The sequence below is a fragment of the Pseudophryne corroboree genome, chromosome 5, assembly GCF_028390025.1.
Source record: "Pseudophryne corroboree isolate aPseCor3 chromosome 5, aPseCor3.hap2, whole genome shotgun sequence".
In the NCBI taxonomy this organism is placed as follows: domain Eukaryota; kingdom Metazoa; phylum Chordata; class Amphibia; order Anura; family Myobatrachidae; genus Pseudophryne; species Pseudophryne corroboree.
The window spans coordinates 509,298,808-509,319,237 of NC_086448.1; the positions used below are offsets into that span (position 1 = coordinate 509,298,808).

A 20,430-nucleotide genomic window follows, 5' to 3' on the forward strand; every position below is an offset into this window, starting at 1 on the left:
TGGTACGGGCTCTCCGTATTTATGTGAAGAGGACAGCTTCTCTTAGGAGATCCGATTCCCTCTTTGTCCTTTTTGGTTTTCACAAACGTGGCTGGCCTGCCAACAAGCAGACCTTGGCCAGATGGATTAGAATGGTGATTGCACATGCTTATGTACAGGCTGGCCTTCCAGCTCCTGCTACCATCAAAGCCCATTCTACTTGGTCGGACCTTCTTAAGCGGCCCGCCGTGGTGCAACCCTTGAACAATTGTGGAAGGCGGCTACGTGGTCCTCAGTGAACACGTTCATAAGGTTCTGTGCCTTCGATACTTCCGCCTCCCAGGATGCCTCCTTTAGACGCCGGGTTCTTGTGCCCGCTACAGTGCGTCCCCTCATATGAGGAACTGCTTTAGGACATCCCCGATGTTATCCCTTGCAGAACCCCAGTGTTGCCCGCTGCAGAAAAGGAGATTTATGGTAAGAACATACCTTTGTTAAATCTCTTTCTGCGAGGTACACTGGGTTCAACAGGGCGCCCACCCTGACGCACTTAGCTTCTTTGTGTTTGTATGGCATTAGTCGCTGATACCTTCTTCTGTCGTGAGACTGTGGTGTATATGGCTACTAACGGTTGTCGTCTTTTACCTGCTACTGCATTGGACTGGTTAACAAAAAACTGAGCTCCTGTGCTCGGAGGCGGGGTTATAGAGGAGGCGGTGCTGTGCATCTTGGGAACAGTCAAAGCTTTTTAGCCTGTTGGTGCCTCGGATCAAGATCCAACTCTACACCCCGATGTTATCCTTGTGGAACCCAGTTTACCTCGCAGAAAGATTTTACAAAGGTAAGTTCTTATCATAAATCTCCTTTTTCACCTCTAACCTACCAGGAAGCAGCAACTTGCTTCCTAAATAAAGACAATTGTTGGGCAAATAATTAAAGCAGTTTAATCTTACATTTCTGTTGGCTGTTTAGATGATTATTTACGATCGACTCTGGAGACTGAAAAGGCACAAAATGATTGGAATGTAGACATAAGGTCGACATTCATAATTTCAACAATCATAATGTTGACACCACATTATGTGGACATTGTTAAAATGACATCTGAAATATCGACGTGTGAAATCCCAACATTGGGGCTTGGCTGTGGGAAGGGATAGCTAGGCACTAGTGGGTGGATTTGGGCTAGGGGCAGAATGTTGACATGAATGACAACCTAATATACCATACTGCTAATGATTATTCCCTCTAAGTCCTGCTTACTTAGTTCTCAGGAAAACCATACACTGTACAGTATGTGTTTAGTCATCTTTAGACAGCTAGAAAATTTTCATTAAAAAGACAGTTTAAGTATGTGAGGCCTTCTTATAATAATAAAAATAAAATAGATGTAATGACTCATTAGGAACACCTGCTGCATTTATCATGAAGTAGCTTACAGTATTTCTTTACTTCTCTACAGTTACAATGAGCCAAGATCAATGTATTAGCATGCACAAACCGGTTACCAGGAAATGATGAATTCCGAGTAATTAGGGGAATAGTGATCTATTTCAAGCAGCTTTGAATGAAATGCAGCTTGTATGTGCTGTAGTAGCATGTGGAGGAGTAGTACTAGCCCAGTAATTTCAGTGCTCAATGGCAGATCGGTCAGCCATTACGGAGATTAACAACATAGCTTCTGTGCTTATACAGCACACTGAGTGGCCTGATAAGCAAATAAGGCAGATGCTTAGATGACCAGAAATATAGCCAGGATGCTCAGATAGCTCCTAATGAGACGCTACTGCTGCCAGTAACATTATGTTTATGAAGATGAATCTTCTAGTGACATGCAGAGGCTTTTTCCAGACATGAGATGATAGGTGGAATTAGCACTCATTGAATTTATGCCTAAATGTAAACTATTCAATGGTTTACTGCCAAAAGGGGAATAAGCCAGTTAAGTCTTCATTTGTCTCCATGTACAGCGTACAGTTAACAATATTAAAAAAAAAAGAAAAAAGATAAAATATCAACCACATTAATGGCCATATTCGATTAGTTACCTGTTTAAAAAGAAACTTGTCATTTTAAAAATGTCACTTATATATAGCATGAGCAAAGCATAATTAAGTGATAGTCAACATATTTGTAAGTTCCTCACTCTAACTTTTCAAGCAGCTGCACATTATGATTACATTTGTAGTGTAGAAATATACTATTTCTATACTGGACATACAGAATGTACCAATGTGTGTTCATAGTTCAATTTCAGGGCTGTGGATCATTAGATCTGCAGTAATAAGGTCTAAAGTCAATAGGTCGACCACTAATGGATAAATAAATAAAGACCTGCATGAAATGGTCGACACAATTTCTTTTTTGGGTTTTTTGGGTGTTTTGTCACTTTTGCCCCAAAAAAGTCCCATTAGTGTACCGCTATGCTCACCATGTTTCGGGCAAGGTGCCTGTGCTCTGCATATTTTACCAAACAGATACATTTAAAAAAAAATGTGTGTCGACCACTGTCATGTCGACCTTTTGAACTTGTGGACCTATCGCATGTCAACCATAAGTAGTCGACCTATTTACTGTAGACCTATAGTCCAGATACTCAATTTCAGCATATCTTAAACTTCAGGTCTCTCACACCTCAAGAGAAGAGGAAGGGGGGTAGGGGATTGGGGGAGGGGGGAGAACACTGCCAAATGGTCATGCTATCTAGTAGTCAGTTCCACTTGAATAGGTATAGCACCTGTGGGGATGGTTCTGCACTGGACTGGGGTGATAATGTTATTAAGAGTTATTGTCAAGATGACCAACGGTATAAGTTCGTTATTATGCCCTCAAGGGGTGTGAGCAATTTCACCGGTTGGTGGTGCTCCCAGTCAGTAGTATTAGTCAAAAGAAAATCTATTAGGAAAACCTATTAGGAAAAACTATTAAAAGAAAGAGTTGTGGAATATCTTAAATAAAACAACTTACATGATCCAAACAGCATGGATTTACTGGTGGGAGAGATCATGCCAAATTAATAGTATTGACTTTTTTGACTCTGTGACAAAAATAATAGGATTTTGACACTGTCCCAGACTGCTAAATAAACCTGAAAGGGTGGGATTGGATTATAAAACAGTTAAATGGATAAGAACCTGATTGCAGAATCGTAAACAGACAGTTGTAGTAAATGAAGTGCAATCTTTGGAAGGAAATGTTACCAGTGGAGTACCCCAGGGACCTGTACTTGGACCAGTGCTCTTCAATATCTTTGTTGGTGACATTGCAAATAATATGGAAGGGAAATTACGCCTTTTTCCAGATGATACAAAGATAGCAACAGGGTAGACACCGGGAGGGTAAACCAAATGATTGATGACCTAGGTAGACTTGAGAAATAGTCAAGAATGTGGCAACTACAGTTTAATGCTAAAAATGCAAAATCATGCACTTGGGTGATAAAACCCAAAGGCTAAATATAGTTTCAAGGGTACTATAATGGAAAGGGATTTAGGAGTCACTATGTCAAGTGACTTAAAGGCAGGAAAGCAATGCAACAAAGCAATGAGAAATGCAAGTCAGATGCTTAGGAAAGAAAAAGGTGGTGGGGGGGGGGGGGGGGTTCCTGCGCTACCCGATATCAGTTACAGTGTAATATAGACAAGATAGGTTTTTCTTTTTACAAGATTACCATGAAAAGTGGGAAATTTGGGGGGGAGGGGAACCGGGCTGGATATATTAGTCACAGGGTCTGTAGGGGGGGTCCTAATACCAGTATACAAGGGGTTACGGACACAATGAACAAATACAACTGACTAACATAGAACAGAAACACACTAAGACTAGTCCATGTATGCAAGTCTTAAATTGCGCTGTGTGTCTGATTGGGACAACTGAGCCAATATAAAAAGCTGCCTGGAGATGCACTAGTTTACAGAAGTCCAAAACTGATTACTTATTATATTTAGTAACGGTATTCAATTTAAAGAATTGCAACATTTCTTATTGTGATGTTATACAAAAAAATTAAATCTAGTTTATCATCACTGCATCTTTAGATCACATTGATGCCCCTTTGGCTGCAGGATAAGGATGTAACAAATGTGGAGCAAAATGTTTACAGTAGATAGGAAAGATTAACAATTACATGTATAATAACTTGAACATACCTTTAAAATTTCCAATGAACAACCCAGGGAGAATCTGTAGGAAATAAAATCAAGTAAGTATTTTTGCAAAGATGGAACTTTCAAAACACTGCAGTGGTAGGTTACATGGCTGCAAGGGAGAAGGGAGAGTAGACACTAATTTAACATGGTGTGCTACTGAACATATCTGTGATGTAGACGTGAAGCAAGAGGTTTCCTGTTGTTTCTGTTTTACAAGAGGGAAAGGTATCAGTGTCTTATCAGTGTTAGAAAGCAGCTTACTTACCAGTATCTTCCACTAGCAAATGACATGAGAAAGCATAGCTTTAAATATGCTGAACCCCAAAACAGGCATTCACAGTAAAATTCCAATTCATGGCCAGGAAGAGAACACATTTAAAAACAAGCATTGAAAAATGACAGGATTCAACAGGAAGTACACTTGTTTGATAGTGCAGTGATTTCTAAAGTTTAATTCTCAGTTAATGTAAAGCTGCATACACACTGTGCGTTTCTTGCCCAGCATGTATGCACAGCGATGATCGCTGACATCGCTGGGCTGAAAAGCGCTCAGTGCATACACACTGAGCACTCCCCCCCCCCTCCCCCCATGCCCAGCGATGTCAGTGGGGGTGAACGGCTTTCCATAGCAGGATGCTGTGGAAAGCCGTTCATCTGCTGGTAATACCAGCAGATGAATGGCAGCTGCCGGCGATGAAGCGGGAGAGCGCATCAGCGCTCATCGCTTGTGCATACACACTGGGCGGTTTTGAGCTGTGAGCAGCTCAACACACCAAAAGTGAGCTGATTTCAGCTCTAAATCGCCCAGTGTGTATGGGCCTTAACACAAGGGTGGTATTTTGTTCAACATAAAATATAAGAGCAAAGCACTTCTGTAAATAAATAGTGAACTTAAAAATCTGACTTATCAATCAATCAGTTAGTATAGTGGAAATTTCGTTGGTTGCTTGAGAAACTAAGGTTGGTTACACACTATGCCACCAGTGTTGGTTCTAAATCGGAGTGGGAGAAGGGACCTTCTGACGTCACTAAGGGAGGAGACACACCACCAGGGGGTGGAGCTACGGGCAAACAGGGTACCCGAAAAGTACCCTCGCGGGCTCGGTGGCTCGCTCCGCTTCGCTCGCCACCTGATTACTAAAGGTAATAGTTGGTGGCGTGGATAGTAGAGGAACTACCCCGCTGGCCTAGCTCCTCCCCCTGAGGTAAAAGGTCTCTTAGGCCACTTGAATCTAGCATCTACCATGCCACCAGATCTGTAGACAGGGCGGCCCATTCTTACAAATCAGCTACTGGGCAGGCATTTGAATCTGCCTGCCCACCTGTGACCTCCATAACAGCGGTTATTGCAGCCAGCATATGGGGAGGTCGGCCATACACAAAGCCAGGCATGCCAATATATCTGCAAGATATTAGCATCGGCTGTAATGAGGGGCCAACCCGATATGTCTGAGAACGATATCATTCACAGACATATCAGGAGTACACACCCGCCTATGAACTACAGATATCGTTTGAACGAACGATATATTGTTCAAGTACATACCCAGTCTTAAACTGGATGCAAATTAGCCTCCCACCGCTTGGCCTGAACAACAGAATTCAGCCATTTACATAGGAGTCCAAATTGGATGAGATCCAGTTATTTGATACTCATACCGGACCACTTCTAGACAAACGTGGATAATAGCATTCATTTTCCAAAATGCTGGATAATGGGGGTTATTCAGAGATGGAAGCAGATTTTGCTATCGCATCATGATCTGTCTCCATATATTCACGCGCCCAACACAGTGCAAGGCCTCCCAGCATTTGTGGCGCTGCCCTGCGTTCACAATTTAATTGCACCACATCCTTTTTTCCATACGCAGGAAACCTCATATGCCGGCACCAAAAACTACCATGACACATCTGCGTTTCCTGATCCCCTCCCCACCAATGCCGGGTCGCCACCCCCAGATGCCTGTCACTTTTTAATCACTTTGCAATCGCATCCTTCGCACTATGGCCCTCATTCCGAGTTGTTCGCTCGCTAGCCGCTTTTTGCAGCAGTGCACACGCTAAGCCGCCGCCCTCTGGGAGTGAAAGATTTGCAAAATTGCGAATAGAAATTTCTTAGCAGTTTCTGAGTAGCTCGAGACTTACTCTGCCACTGCGATCAGTTCAGTCAGTTTCGTTCCTGGTTTGACGTCACAAACACACCCAGCGTTCGCCCAGGCACTCCCCCGTTTCTCCAGCCACTCCCGCGTTTTTCCCAGAAACGGCAGCGTTTTTTCACACACACCCATAAAACGGCCAGTTTCCGCCCAGAAACACCCACTTCCTGTCAATCACACTCCGATCACCAGAACGAAGAAGAAACCTCGTAATGTCGTGAATAAAATACCAAACTTCTTAGCAAATTTACTTGACGCAGCCGCAGTGCGAACATTGCGCATGCGCAGTTAGCGGAAAATCGCACCGATGCGATGGAAAATAACGAGCGAACAACTCGGAATGAGGGCCAATGACCGGTGCACATGCGCAGACCCCATGGACGCAGCCGCTGCGTCCAACTATGGATAAGGCCTAATGATCTGATCAGTGTTTCATTAAAATCAGGCATATTTTGGTGTTACACAAAACTGCAATATTGGGCCGAATTACCATTACAGCTGATGATATCTCCGCATGCTTGGCCATCTTACTGAACCTTAATGCCTTAAATGCTTGCATATATTTCTTGTGCTGTTACTATTAAGGTATAATTTTTAAACCACTGAAGTGTGTCTCAAATCTCCGGAGGTTACATTTCTTTATCTTTTGGTTTTACAAGATGGACACAGTTGGAATTTGGGTTTTGATTTGTTGTTTTTGGGGGTAATTCAGATCTGATCGATGGGCTGCGTTTTTTGCTGTCCTGCGATCAGATAGTCGCTGCCTCCAGATGGAGTGTATTTTCGCCGTGCAAGTGTGCGATCGCATGTGTAGCTGAGCTGCAAATATCCACTTTATGAAGTCTGTGCACGACCCAGGACTTACTCTTCCGGTGCAATGAGAACAGGCTGATCGGGGCCGGAGCTGATGTCAGACACCCTCCCTGAAAACACTTGGGCACGCCTGCGTTTTCCCGAACACTCCCAGTAAACGCACAGTTGCCACCCACCAATGGCCTCTTCCTGTCAATCATCTTGGAAACGCCCATGCGATCGGATTTTTCGCACTATCCCGTTGCTGACCGGCGATGCCAGTTGTTGCTGTCCGACACGCGTGTGCATTGCGGTGCATACGCATGCACTGTTATGACCTGATCTCCTGCTGTGTGAAAACGCATAGCATCGATCAGATCTGAATGACCCCCATTGTTTAGTTTGGCCATTGCAGGAAACTTATGAGTCTAGCATTAGCACAAAACAATGATGAAATATATATATAAAAAAAAAAAAAAACTAAGCTTGCCAGCAGATAAATTAAAATAGTTACATGTTTATTTCTATCTTCGATGATGTAATAAATTAGAAATAAATGGGTATCCACTGAGACTGGACACACTTCCTCTAGGCATAGCAACATTAATATCTTCACAACCAGGTCAACATACAAGGAGGAATGCTGTTGGATGTGCCAGAGTGCATACAGTATATGATTAACTGCGGGGTGACACCAAGAGAGCTATTTTGAGATTCTGATCATGTGTTGCGTACACAGAGCATCAATGTGGCAAGAGAGAAAGGAATGAAAGCGGAGACAGGTTTAAGCAGATTTATCTTTCTCCTGCCACAATACCTTTAATCCACTAACATCTGGGTAAGTGTACAAAGTGCCAATATCATTTCTGAAGTCTCTTGACATACAGTACACAATAGTTTATTGCCGTGACATTACTGTGCACTCAACTTAATAAAGTACCGTATTTGCCGGCGTATAAGACGACTTTTTTGCCCTGCAAAACATGCCTCCAAGTGGGGGGGGTCGTCTTATACGCCATGTGCACTTCATACGCCGGGTGCCATAGTGGCCTCCCGATGCACTGCGGCCGCGGCGGGTCATCAGCGTGGCTGCGGCGAGCATCAGGAGCGATACAGGGGTGCCAGCCTTTTCGGCGTGACCGTTCTGCTCGGCGGGAAGCAGCGGCGCTCCGACCCGCCCCTTGCACATGCGGTCATAATATACAGTATGTCACTTGGTATTAATAGACTGCTGCTAGTGACAGGGAGGGCAGACAGGGAGCAGGGACCAATCCAATCAGGCTTTGTATACAGCCAACAGCCAACCACAGTACTGCACCATTGTACAGTACAATACAGCATAGAAAATGTCCAGCCGTCAAACCCCTATCAACCCTATCATGGCACCAGCAAAAAGAAAGAAATATGATGCAAGTTTTAACTTCTTTGTTCTTTTACGTTTTATTTGGTGTGTGGAAGGTGTGCGGAAGAGGGGGTAGTCTTATACGGCGAGTATATAACAAACTCTATATTTTGAGTGGAAATGTTGGGGGTCGTCTTATACGCCGGCAAATACGGTACTATTGTATTTTAAAGTACAACTAATAGATAACCTATGTGCTTCTGCCCTGCACTTCGCCTACAGTAGGTCTAAAAACCCTTTACATTGCTTGCGCAAAAGGAAACATCATAAGCAAAGATTTATAAAGGATACCTAGTCAATACAGTACAAATAAGACACACTTTGTAGTGATGTCATAGCTCTGTATAAACCTTGGAGCAGAGATTTACAAAGAACAGTTTGGTGTGCAGTTTAAAATCTGCCACACATGGGGCCATATTCAATTGTGCATGGGATTTTGGCCACAAAAAAATTTGCAAGCCTCACAACCAATTTTGAATTACTGCAGATATGTGCTATATTCATTTGTAAAAGCATTTGGTTGCGGGTGGGGGAATTTGTTGTATCAACATGTAAAACACTGCAGCCGGTTTGGGAGGGGAATCTCTGAATCAGGCTGCCGATGCTATTGAAAGATGACCTGGCTGGGGAGGGGGGTTGTTGACCTGCACAAGCAACCCTCACATACACACAGACACCAGCAGAAACACACACATTACAGAACTATAAAACTCACCTTTTAAAGTGGGCAAAGATTATTATTATTATTTTATTAAAGGGGGTACAGATTATTATTATTTTATTAAAGGGGGTACAGATTATTATTATTTTATTAAGGGGGCACAGGTGTTTATTATTATTAGTAGTAGTATTTTAATAAAGGGGGCACAGGTTATTATTTGATTGCTCAATAATCTGTGCCCCTTTCAAACACAGCAGTGTCATATGTCAGCAGTGTTGCTCGGAGGCTCCACAGATGGGTCTGCTGGCAGAGGGTGACATGCAGTTTGGGCAGCATCGGGTCACTATTCAGAGGATTTGAAGAAGCTTTCTCTTCCCACCTGTGCCACTTGCAAGACTACCTCCGCTAGATCCCCATGCTATGAATCATCCTTGATTATGAACGGATCAATGGTGGAGGATCCAGCGGGCCCCATACTTCCTAGTGCGACACACTGGCTGCATTTCCACCCGAGTACACTAAAGGTGCAGGAGGATTGCTGATCCTTCTTATGGTGGGTACATACAATGCGATATCGCATAGTTTTTCCCCTCCCGGACCGGGCCGCCGACATAGTGCATACACACTATGCGATATTGCAAGCGATATCACACAGTGATGTCATGCCACAGCCAGCCCGAACATGCAGCATCTGATATAGTCAGATTGAGCTGCATATACAGGAGACAGCGGCACCGCGCATCTGCCATCTCTGGAGGGTAAAAATGAGCAATATAGTTTACAAAATCGCCTAGTGCAGCGGTGGCCAACCTGTGGCTCTTGAGCCACATGTGGCTCTTTCTTTCTTCAAATGTGGCTCCTAACACACAAAGTCACATGACCACAACAGATCCGGTAACCACTGCTCTCTAGAAAAACACGTAGCAGCACTACGGGGACTTAGAACTGAGGGAGCCAAATACTAGAGATGAGACACCCACCAGCAAACAGAGGACACATAAGGGGTTGCTGCAGTGGCATGAATTGGGGGAAGCTGAAGTGACACATGAGGGTGCTGGCTGAAGTGACAGCAGGGTGCTGGCTGAAGTGACAAGAGGGTGCTGGTTGGAGTGACAAGAGGGGGCTGGTTGGAGTGACACATGGGGGAGCTGAAGTGTATTATGTGAATCTGGATCTTTTATATATATATTATTTGGATCTGGCTTTTACAATTATTTTATGTGGAAGTGGCTTTTGTTCAATGTATTTTATGTTGTATCTGGCTTTTTCAATGTATTTTATAACAGGGGCGTGGCCTAGAAGGCACAAGGCCACACCCCATTTTTGCATGTGCGCTTTCGGCTCGAAGTCGGCTCTTTGACGCACCTAACACATTTTTTGGGGCTCTTTGTCTCTGACTGGTTGGCCACCCCTGGCCTAGTGTGTATTCACCATTACACTTGCACCCCTTTGAAGACAAGACATATATTGGGTAACACTGGGATTGTAGAAGTTATATCACAAAGTTATGTCCAGTAGGTTGATGTCTCATCTGTCTGAACCACAGCTATATTTTGAGCCTTTGGGGTAAATTTACTAAAGGTGGGAGTTTTTTTAGAACTGGCGATGTTGCTCATGTCAACCAGATTCTGCTTAACATTTCTCTAGCTGCTTCTAGAAGAGAAAGAATCTGATTGGTTGCTATGGGTAACATCACCAGTTCTAAAAAAAAACTACCACCTTAGTAAATTTACCCCTTTGTGTCCAGAGGTGCGTCTCCAACTATCACACCAAGCGTTAAAATCAGTCAGTTCATGAAATAGACTAACTTTCTAGGACATTTTTGTTTCTGGATGAATATATCCATAAATAGGCAGACATTTTTTTATTGTTCTCAACTTATAGGATTTTTTTTGTTTCTGTAGAAAAAAAGATACAGTAATTAGAATACGAACCTGGAACCATACCAGACATTGGTTTTTATTTAATCTTATTTTTTGCAAAAAAACCCTCAAAACTTACAATTAGGGGGATATCCAATTACCGGTGAATTAACGGGTTCACCGATGTTTCACCAATTTTTTATTTATTTATTTTTTTATTTTTTTACAGGCTATCCAATATGGATCACAAATAAAACAAAAACAAAACAAAACAAAAAAAAACTGACCTCCCGAAAACACACAAGTTCAGTGAAACGTGTGTTTTTTGTAGAAACCGTTCCGTTTTCAGTCCTGAGGCAGGCAAAACAAAAGCCACGATAACCACGGCGACCAGCAGTGTCCCTTGTCCGCTACAGGAGCGGCAGGCTGGGACTGCAGGGAGGGTGCCGCGGCCCAGGAGCCGCCACTTGGCGCTTAACCCCAGCTTCCCCACCCCCGGTCACATGTGAAGCGGCCATGTGATCGGAGAGAGCCGGAACTGCAGCGCTGCACCGGTAGCTGTCAGGAGCCAGCACCCGGTGCAGCATCAGGTAACCCCCGATAAGCCGCCGCTCGTGCGGGCTTATCGGGGCTAATAGTTACCGGCGGGACAATTAGCCCCGGTAAATTACCGGGGCTAATTGGATATCCCCCTTAAAATACTGTTAGCTGATAATAGGGTAATTTTTTATGTTGCCGAAGCAGGTTGTCCACTGAATTGGACACATGTATTACTGCTTTTGTTTTATGAATTAAAAAAAAAAACTGCTTTCATTAGCATTGAAGATTAATAAAAAATATATATTTTTTTTTTATCTTGCTTTAGGTTATCATAATTAATGCAAGAAAGGGTTAAAACAGATATCTACTCCAACCAGTGGCACTCAAGAGACCACACATCACAAAACATGAAAACACAAACACACTGATCTATGCACCAACAATTTTTCCTTATGGAGGGAGTAAAATCAGACATGAAGGACTATAGACCTCAGAGTTCTGTGAGTGCCGCTGGCTGATTGGTTGGTGAGAGTGAGAGAGAAGGACCATCTCTTTCAGAACAATTACAGGAGCCCAAGCTGAACTAGGTTTGCCACAAGGTAAAATAATTTTGAAATACACTATTGAGTGTAAACAAAGTATTGTTTTGACTACCATGAATATCCGACACCAATGGAATTTTAATCCATATACAACTGTACTGTACTATAGAAAGCTGGAGGCATTACAAATATAACCCAATGGAACTTCACATAAAGAGAAAGCAGTACTGTAACTTGCACCTCGCTTCTATTTTAATGCGATTACCAGAATATAAATATAGGTTCAACAATTCCTCCACATAGCAAAACTAAAAATATTTCTCTTACGTCCTAGAGGATGCTGGGGACTCCAAAAGGACCATGGGGTATAGACGGGATCCGCAGGAGCTTGGGCACACTAAAAAGACTTTTACTGGGTGTGAACTGGCTCCTCCCTCTATGCCCCTCCCCCAGACCTCAGTTATAGGTACTGTGCACAGGAGAGATGGACATTTCGAGGAAAGGATTTTTGTTTAAACTAAGGGCGAGAAACATACCAGCCCACACCACAAACATATCGACCAACCAAAGTAGCAGCAAACCAGATAACAGTATGAATTAACTACAGCAACAAGCTAAATATAACTAATACACAACCCACGTGTAAACGGATATAAAAAGTAATAATACAACTGCAAGTAACAGTCCGCACTGGGATGGGCGCCCAGCATCCTCTATGGACTAGGAGAAAATAAGATTTTACTTACCGGTAAATCTATTTCTCGTAGTCCGTAGTGGATGCTGGGGACTCCGTAAGGACCATGGGGATAGATGGGCTCTGCAGGAGACATGGGCACTTTAAGAAAGAATTTAGGTTCTGGTGTGCACTGGCTCCTCCCTCTATGCCCCTTCTCCAGACCTCAGTTAAAGAAACTGTGCCCAGAAGAGCTGACAGTACAAGGAAAGGATTTTGGTAATCCAGGGCAAGATTCATACCAGCCTAACCAATCACACCGTATAACATGTGATAACAACCAGTTAACAGTATGACAAATAACAGAGCATCAGGTCTAACCCTGATGCAACCATAACTTAACCCTTATTGAAGCAATAACTATATACAAGTATTGCAGAAGAAGTCCGCACTTGGGACGGGCGCCCAGCATCCACTATGGACTACGAGAAATAGATTTACCGGTAAGTAAAATCTTATTTTCTCTAACGTCCTAGTGGATGCTGGGGACTCCGTAAGGACCATGGGGATTATACCAAAGCTCCCAAACGGGCGGGAGAGTGCGGATGACTCTGCAGCACCGATTGAGCAAACACAAGGTCCTCCTCAGCCAGGGTATCAAACTTGTAGAACTTTGCAAAAGTGTTTGAACCTGACCAAGTAGCCGCTCGGCAAAGCTGTAATGCCGAGACCCCTCGGGTAGCCGCCCAAGAAGAGCCCACCTTCCTAGTGGAATGGGCCTTAACTGATTTTGGCAGCGGCAATCCAGCCGCAGAATGAGCCTGCTGAATCGTGTTCAAGATCCAGCGAGCAATAGTTTGCTTTGAAGCAGGAGCACCAAGCTTGTTGGAAGCATACAGGATAAACAAAGACTCTGTTTTCCTGACCCTAGCCGTTCTGGCTACATAAACCTTCAAAGCCCTGACCACATCAAGTAACTCTGAATCCTCCAAGTCAGTAGTAGCCATAGGCACCACAATAGGTTGGTTTATATGAAAAGATGAAACCACTTTCGGCAGAAATTGTGGACGGGTCCGCAATTTCTGCCGAAAGTGGTTTCATCTTTATCCGCATGGAAAACCAAATAGAGGCTTTTATGTGACAAAGCCGCCAACTCTGACACACGCCTAGCCGAAACCAAGGCTAATAGCATGACCACCTTCCACGTGAGATATTTCAACTCCACCGTTTTGAGTGGTACAAACCAGTGGGATTTCAGGAAACTCAACACCACGTTAAGATCCCAAGGTGCCACTGGAGGCACAAAAGGGGGCTGAATATGCAGCACTCCCTTTACAAACGTCTGAACTTCAGGTAGAGAAGCCAACTCTTTTTGAAAGAAAATGGATAGGGACGAAATCTGGACTATAATGGAACCCAATTTTAGGCCCAAATTCACTCCGGACTGTAGGAAGTGAAGGAAACGGCCCAGCTGGAATTCCTCCGTAGGAGCATTCCTGGCCTCACACCAAGCAACATATTTTCGCCATATACGGTGATAATGTTGAGCTGTCACGTCCTTCCTAGCATTTATCAGCGTAGGAATGACCTCATCCGGAATGCCTTTCTCTACTAGGATCCGGCGTTCAACCGCCATGCCGTCAAACGCAGCCGCGGTAAGTCTTGGAACAGACAGGGCCCCTGTTGCAACAAGTCCTGTCTTAGAGGAAGAGGCCACGGGTCCTCTGTGAGCATTTCTTGCAGATCTGGATACCAAGTCCGTCGTGGCCAATCTGGAACAATGAGTATTGTTCTCACTCCTCTTTTTCTTATTATCCTCAGCACCTTGGGTATGAGAGGAAGAGGAGGAAATACATAGACCGACTGGAACACCCACGGTGTCAGCAGGGCGTCTACAGCTATCGCCTGAGGGTCTCTTGACCTGGCGCAATACCGCTGTAGCTTTTTGTTGAGGCGGGATGCCATCATGTCCACCTGTGGCAGTTCCCACCGACTTGTAATCTGTGCGAAGACTTCCTGATGAAGTCCCCACTCTCCCGGGTGGAGGTCGTGTCTGCTGAGGAAGTCTGCTTCCCAGTTGTCCACTCCCGGGATGAACACTGCTGACAGTGCGCTTACGTGATTCTCCACCCAGCGAAGAATCTTGGTGGCTTCCGCCATTGCCACTCTGCTCCTTGTGCCACCTTGGCGGTTTACATGAGCCACTGCGGTGATGTTGTCTGACTGAATCAGAACCGGTTGGTCGCGAAGCAGGGTCTCTGCTTGACGTAGGGCGTTGTATATGGCCCTTAGTTCCAGGATGTTGATGTGAAGGCAAGTCTCCTGACTTGACCACAGACCTTGGATATTTCTTCCCTGTGTGACTGCACCCCAACCTCGGAGGCTTGCGTCCGTGGTCACCAGGACCCAGTCCTGAATGCCGAATCTGCGGCCCTCGAGAAGGTGAGCGCTCTGTAGCCACCACAGGAGTGACACCCTGGCCCTGGGGGATAGGGTGATTAACCGATGCATCTGAAGATGTGATCCGGACCACTTGTCCAGTAAGTCCCATTGAAAAGTCCTCGCATGGAACCTGCCGAAGGGAATGGCCTCGTATGATGCCACCATCTTTCCCAGGACACGAGTGCAGTGATGCACTGACACCTGTTTTGGTTTTAATAGGTTCCTGACCAGTGTCATGAGTTCCTGAGCTTTCTCCATCGGGAGATAAACCCTTTTCTGGTCTGTGTCTAGAATCATGCCCAGGAAAGGCAGACGAGTCGTAGGAACCAACTGCGATTTTGGAATATTTAGAATCCAGCCATGTTGCTGTAACACTTCCAGAGAAAGTGCTACGCTGATCAGCAACAGCTCTCTCGATCTCACATTTATGAGGAGATCGTCCAAGTATGGGATAATTGTGACTCCTTGCTTTCGCAGGAGTACCATCATTTCCGCCATTACCTTGGTAAATATTCTCGGTGCCGTGGAGAGACCAAACGGCAACGTCTGAAAGTGGTAATGACAATCCTGTACCACAAATCTGAGGTACGCCTGATGAGGTGGATAAATGGGGACATGAAGGTATGCATCCTTTATGTCCAGAGACACCATAAAATCCCCCCCTTCCAGGCTTGCGATGACCGCTCTCAGCGATTCCATCTTGAACTTGAACCTTTTCAGGTATATGTTCAGGGATTTTAAATTCAATATGGGTCTGACCGAACCATCCGGTTTCGGGACTACAAACATGGTCGAATAATAACCCCTTCCTTGTTGAAGGAGGGGAACCTTGACCACCACCTGTTGAAGATACAATTTGTGAATTGCAGTTAACACTATTTCCCTCTCGTGGGGGGAAGCTGGCAGGGCCGATTTGAGGTATCGGTGAGGGGGCATCTCCTCGAATTCCAGCTTGTATCCCTGAGACACAATCTCTATTGCCCAGGGATCCAACTGGGAGTGAACCCACTTGTGGCTGAAATTTCGAAGACGTGCCCCCGCCGGGCCTAGCTCCGCTTGTGGAGCCCCAGCGTCATGCGGTGGATTTTGTAGAGGCCGGGGAGGACTTCTGTTCCTGGGAACTAGCTGTGTTGTGCAGCTTCTTTCCTCTGCCCCTGCCTCTGGCAAGAAACGACGCACCTCGGACTTTCTTGTTTTTCTGTGATCGAAAGGACTGCATTTGATAATACGGTGCTCTCTTAGGCTGTGAGGAAACATATGGCAAAAAATTTGACTTTCCAGTAGTAGCTGTGGAGACCAGGTCCGAGAGACCCTCCCCAAACAATTCCTCACCCTTGTAAGGTAAAACCTCCATATGCCTTTTTGAGTCGGCATCACCTGTCCATTGCAGAGTCCACAGGACCCTTCTGGCAGAAATTGACATAGTATTTATTCTAGAACCCAGTAGACTAATGTCTCTTTGAGCATCTCTCATATATAGGACAGCGTCTTTAATATGCCCCAAGGTCAACAATATAGTATCCTTGTCTAAGGTATCAATTTCCTCAGACACGGTATCCGTCTATGCTGCTACAGCACTACACACCCAGGCCGACGCGATCGCCGGCCTCAGTAAGGTACCTGAATGTGTATAAATGGACTTCAGGGTAACCTCCTGTTTGCGATCCGCAGCATCTTTGAGGGTAGCCGTATCCTGTGACGGCAGGGCTACCTTCTTGGATAAGCGTGTTAAAGCTTTGTCAACCTTAGGGGAGGATTCCCAGCGTAACCTGTCCATTGGCGGGAAAGGATACGCCATAAGAATCCTTTTGGAAATCTGCAGTTTTTTATCTGGAGATTCCCAAGCTTTTTCACATAACTCATTTAGCTCGTGCGAGGGGGGAAAGGTTACCTCCGGCTTCTTTTCCCCATACATATGTACCCTCTTGTCAGGGACTGGGATTTCCTCTGTGATGTGCAACACATTCTTAATTGCTATAATCATATAACGGATGGATTTAGCCAATTTTGGCTGTAACTTTGCATCATCGTAATCGACACTGGAGTCACAATCCATTTCGGAATCTGTGTCAACAATTTGGGATAGTGGGCGCTTCTGAGACCCTGACGGCCTCTGCGACATAGGATCAGGCACGGGTTGGGACCCTGACTGTCCTGAGGCTTCAGCTTTTTCTAACCTTTTATGCAAGGAATTAACATTATCATTTAAAACCTTCCACATACCCATCCAATCAGGTGTCGGCACCGTCGGCGGAGACACCACATTCACTTGCTCCCGCTCTGCTTCCACATAGCCTTCCTCATCAGACATGTCGACACAAGCGTACCGAAACACCACACACACAGGGAATGCACTTTTTGAAGACAGTTCCCCCACAAGGCCCTTAGGAGAGAGAGAGAGAGAATGCCAGCACACACCCCAGCGCTATAAACCCAGGAATAACACAGTAACTTAATGTTAACCCAGTAGCTGCTGTTTATATATTGTTTTTTGCGCCTAATTATGTGCCCCCCCTCTCTTTTTACCCTCTTCTAACGTGTATCTGCAGGGGAGAGCCTGGGGAGCTTCCTCTCAGCGGAGCTGTGGAGAAAAAATGGCGCTGGTGAGTGCTGAGGAAGAAGCTCCGCCCCCTCAGCGGCGGGCTTCTGTCCCGCTTAAATATGCAATTTTTGGCGGGGGTTCATACATATATACAGTGCCCAGCTGTATATATGTTTAACTTTTGCCAAAAGAGGTCCCAAATGCTGCCCAGGGCGCCCCCCCCTGCGCCCTGCACCCTTACAGTGACTGGAGTATGTGAGGTGTGTGGGAGCAATGGCGCACAACTGAAGTGCTGTGCGTTACCTCAGTGAAGAACGGAGTCTTCTGCCGCCTGTGAAGTCTTCTTTGCTTCTCATACTCACCCGGCTTCTGTCTTCCGGCTCTGCGAGGGGGACGGCGGCGCGGCTCTGGGATCGGACGACGAGGGTGAGATCCTGTGTACGATCCCTCTGGAGCAAATGGTGTCCAGTAGCCTAAGAAGCAGGACCTAGCTTCAGAGAGTAGGGCTGCTTCTCTCCCCTCAGTCCCACGATGCAGGGAGTCTGTTGCCAGCAGAGCTCCCTGAAAATAAAAAACCTAACAAAATACTTTCTCTCAGCAAACTCAGGAGAGCTCACTGAAAATCACCCAGCTCGTCTGGGCACAGTATCAAACGGAGGTCTGGAGGAGGGGCATAGAGGGTGGATCCAGTGCACACCAGAACCTAAACTCTTTCTTAAAGTGCCCATGTCTCCTGCGGAGCCCGTCTATCCCCATGGTCCTTACGGAGTCCCCAGCATCCACTAGGACGTTAGAGAAAAGGATTTACCGGTAGGTATTAAAATCCTATTTTCTCTTACGTCCTAGAGGATGCTGGGGACTCCAAAAGCTCCAGAACGGGCGGGAGAGTGCGGACGACTCTGCAGCACCGATTGAGCAAACATGAGGTCCTCATCAGCCAGGGTATCAAACTTGTAAAACCTAGCAAAGGTGTTTGAACCCGACCACGTAGCTGCTCGGCAAAGCTGAAGTGCCGAGACCCCTCGGGCAGCCGCCCAAGATGAGCCCACTTTTCTGGTAGAATGGGCCTTTACTGACTTCGGCAACGGTAGCCCAGCCGAAGAATGAGCTTGCTGAATCGTATTACAAATCCAGCGAGCAATAGTTTGCTTAGAAGCAGGAATTCCAATCTTGTTGGAAGCATACAGGACAAAGCCTCTGTTTTCCTGGTAAGAGCCGTTCTGGCGACGTAAATTTTCAAAGCTCTTACAACATCAAGAGACTTTGGAACCGCCACAGCATCCGTAGCCACAGGCACCACAATAGGTAGGTTAATGTGAAACGAAGAAACCACCTTCGGCAGAAATTGTTGACGAGTCCTCAATTACGCTCTATCCGAATGGAAGATCAAATATGGGCTCTTGTGAGACAAGACCGCCAACTCTGACACTCGCCCGGCAGACGCCAGAGCCAAAAGCATGACCACTTTCCAAGTGAGAAACTTTAACTCAACCTTACGCAAAGGTTCAAACCAGTGAGACATAAGGAACTGCAAGACCACTTCAAGATCCCACGGCGCCACCGGCGGCACAAATGGAGGATTGATATGCAGTACTCCCTTCACGAAAGTCTGAACCTCTGGAAGGATGGCCAATTCCTTCTGAAAGAAAATAGATAAAGCCGAAATCTGCACTTTAATGGAACCCGATTTCAGGCCTTCATCGACGCCTGCCTGCAAAAAATGGAGAAACCGACCCAAGTGAAACTCCTCCGCAGGAGCTGCTTTGGTTTCACACCACGAAACATACTTTGTCCAAATACGGTGATAATGTTTCGCCGTAACCTCCTTCCTAGCTTTAAGGAGAGTGGGGATGAACTCCCCGGGAATACCTTTCCGAGCTAAGATTTGGCGCTCAACTTCCACGCCGTCATACGCAGCCACGGTAAGTCCGGAAACACGCAGGGCCCCTGCAGTAACAGGTCCTCTCTTAGAGGAAACGGCCAGGGATCTTCCACGAGTAATTCTTTAAGCTCCGGATACCAGGCCCTCCGTGGCCAATCTGGGACGATGAGTATCGCCTGAACCCTTGTTCGTCGAACGATCCTCAGCACCTTTGGAATGAGAGGAAGCAGAGGGAACACATACACCGACTGAAACACCCACGGAGTCACCAGGGGGTCCACTGCACAGGCTTGGGGGTCCCTTGACCTGGAACAATACCTTGGAAGCTTCTTGTTGAGGCGAGACGCCATCATGTCTAATCAGAGGAATTCCCCAACGCCTTGTCACTTCTGCAAATACCTCTTGATGAAGAGCCCCCTCTCCCGGATGGAGATCGTGTCTGCTGAGGAAGTCTGCTTCCCAGTTGTCCACGCCCGGGAGGAAGACTGCTGACAGAGCGCTCACGTGCTGTTCCGCCCAGCGAAGGATTCTTGTGGCCTCCGCCATTGCCGCCCTGCTCCTTGTTCCGCCTTGGCGGTTTACGTACCCCACCGCTGTTATCACAACCATAACTCACCATCTAAACAGCTCACTTGTTTACAGAAAATGGGGGTAATTCCAAGTTGATTGCAGCAAGAATTTTGTTAGCAGTTGGGCAAAACCATGTGCACTGCAAGGGAGGCAGATATAACATGTGCAGAAAGAGTTAGATTTGGGTGGGTTATTTTGTTTCTGTGCAGGGTAAATACTGGCTGCTTTATTTTTACACT

The 20,430-nt window shown here is 45.7% G+C and overlaps 1 protein-coding gene across 2 annotated transcripts in view; it reads right to left on the reverse strand.

The window, feature by feature from the left end:
• Positions 1-20,430, reverse strand: part of DUSP22 (dual specificity phosphatase 22) — a 264,351-nt gene that overhangs the window by 188,654 nt on the left and 55,267 nt on the right. For both annotated transcript variants that reach the window (XM_063923058.1, XM_063923059.1), the window contains exon 2: positions 4,128-4,161. In XM_063923058.1, the coding sequence (XP_063779128.1) occupies positions 4,128-4,161 (34 nt within the window). The remainder of the gene's footprint in view (positions 1-4,127; positions 4,162-20,430) is intronic.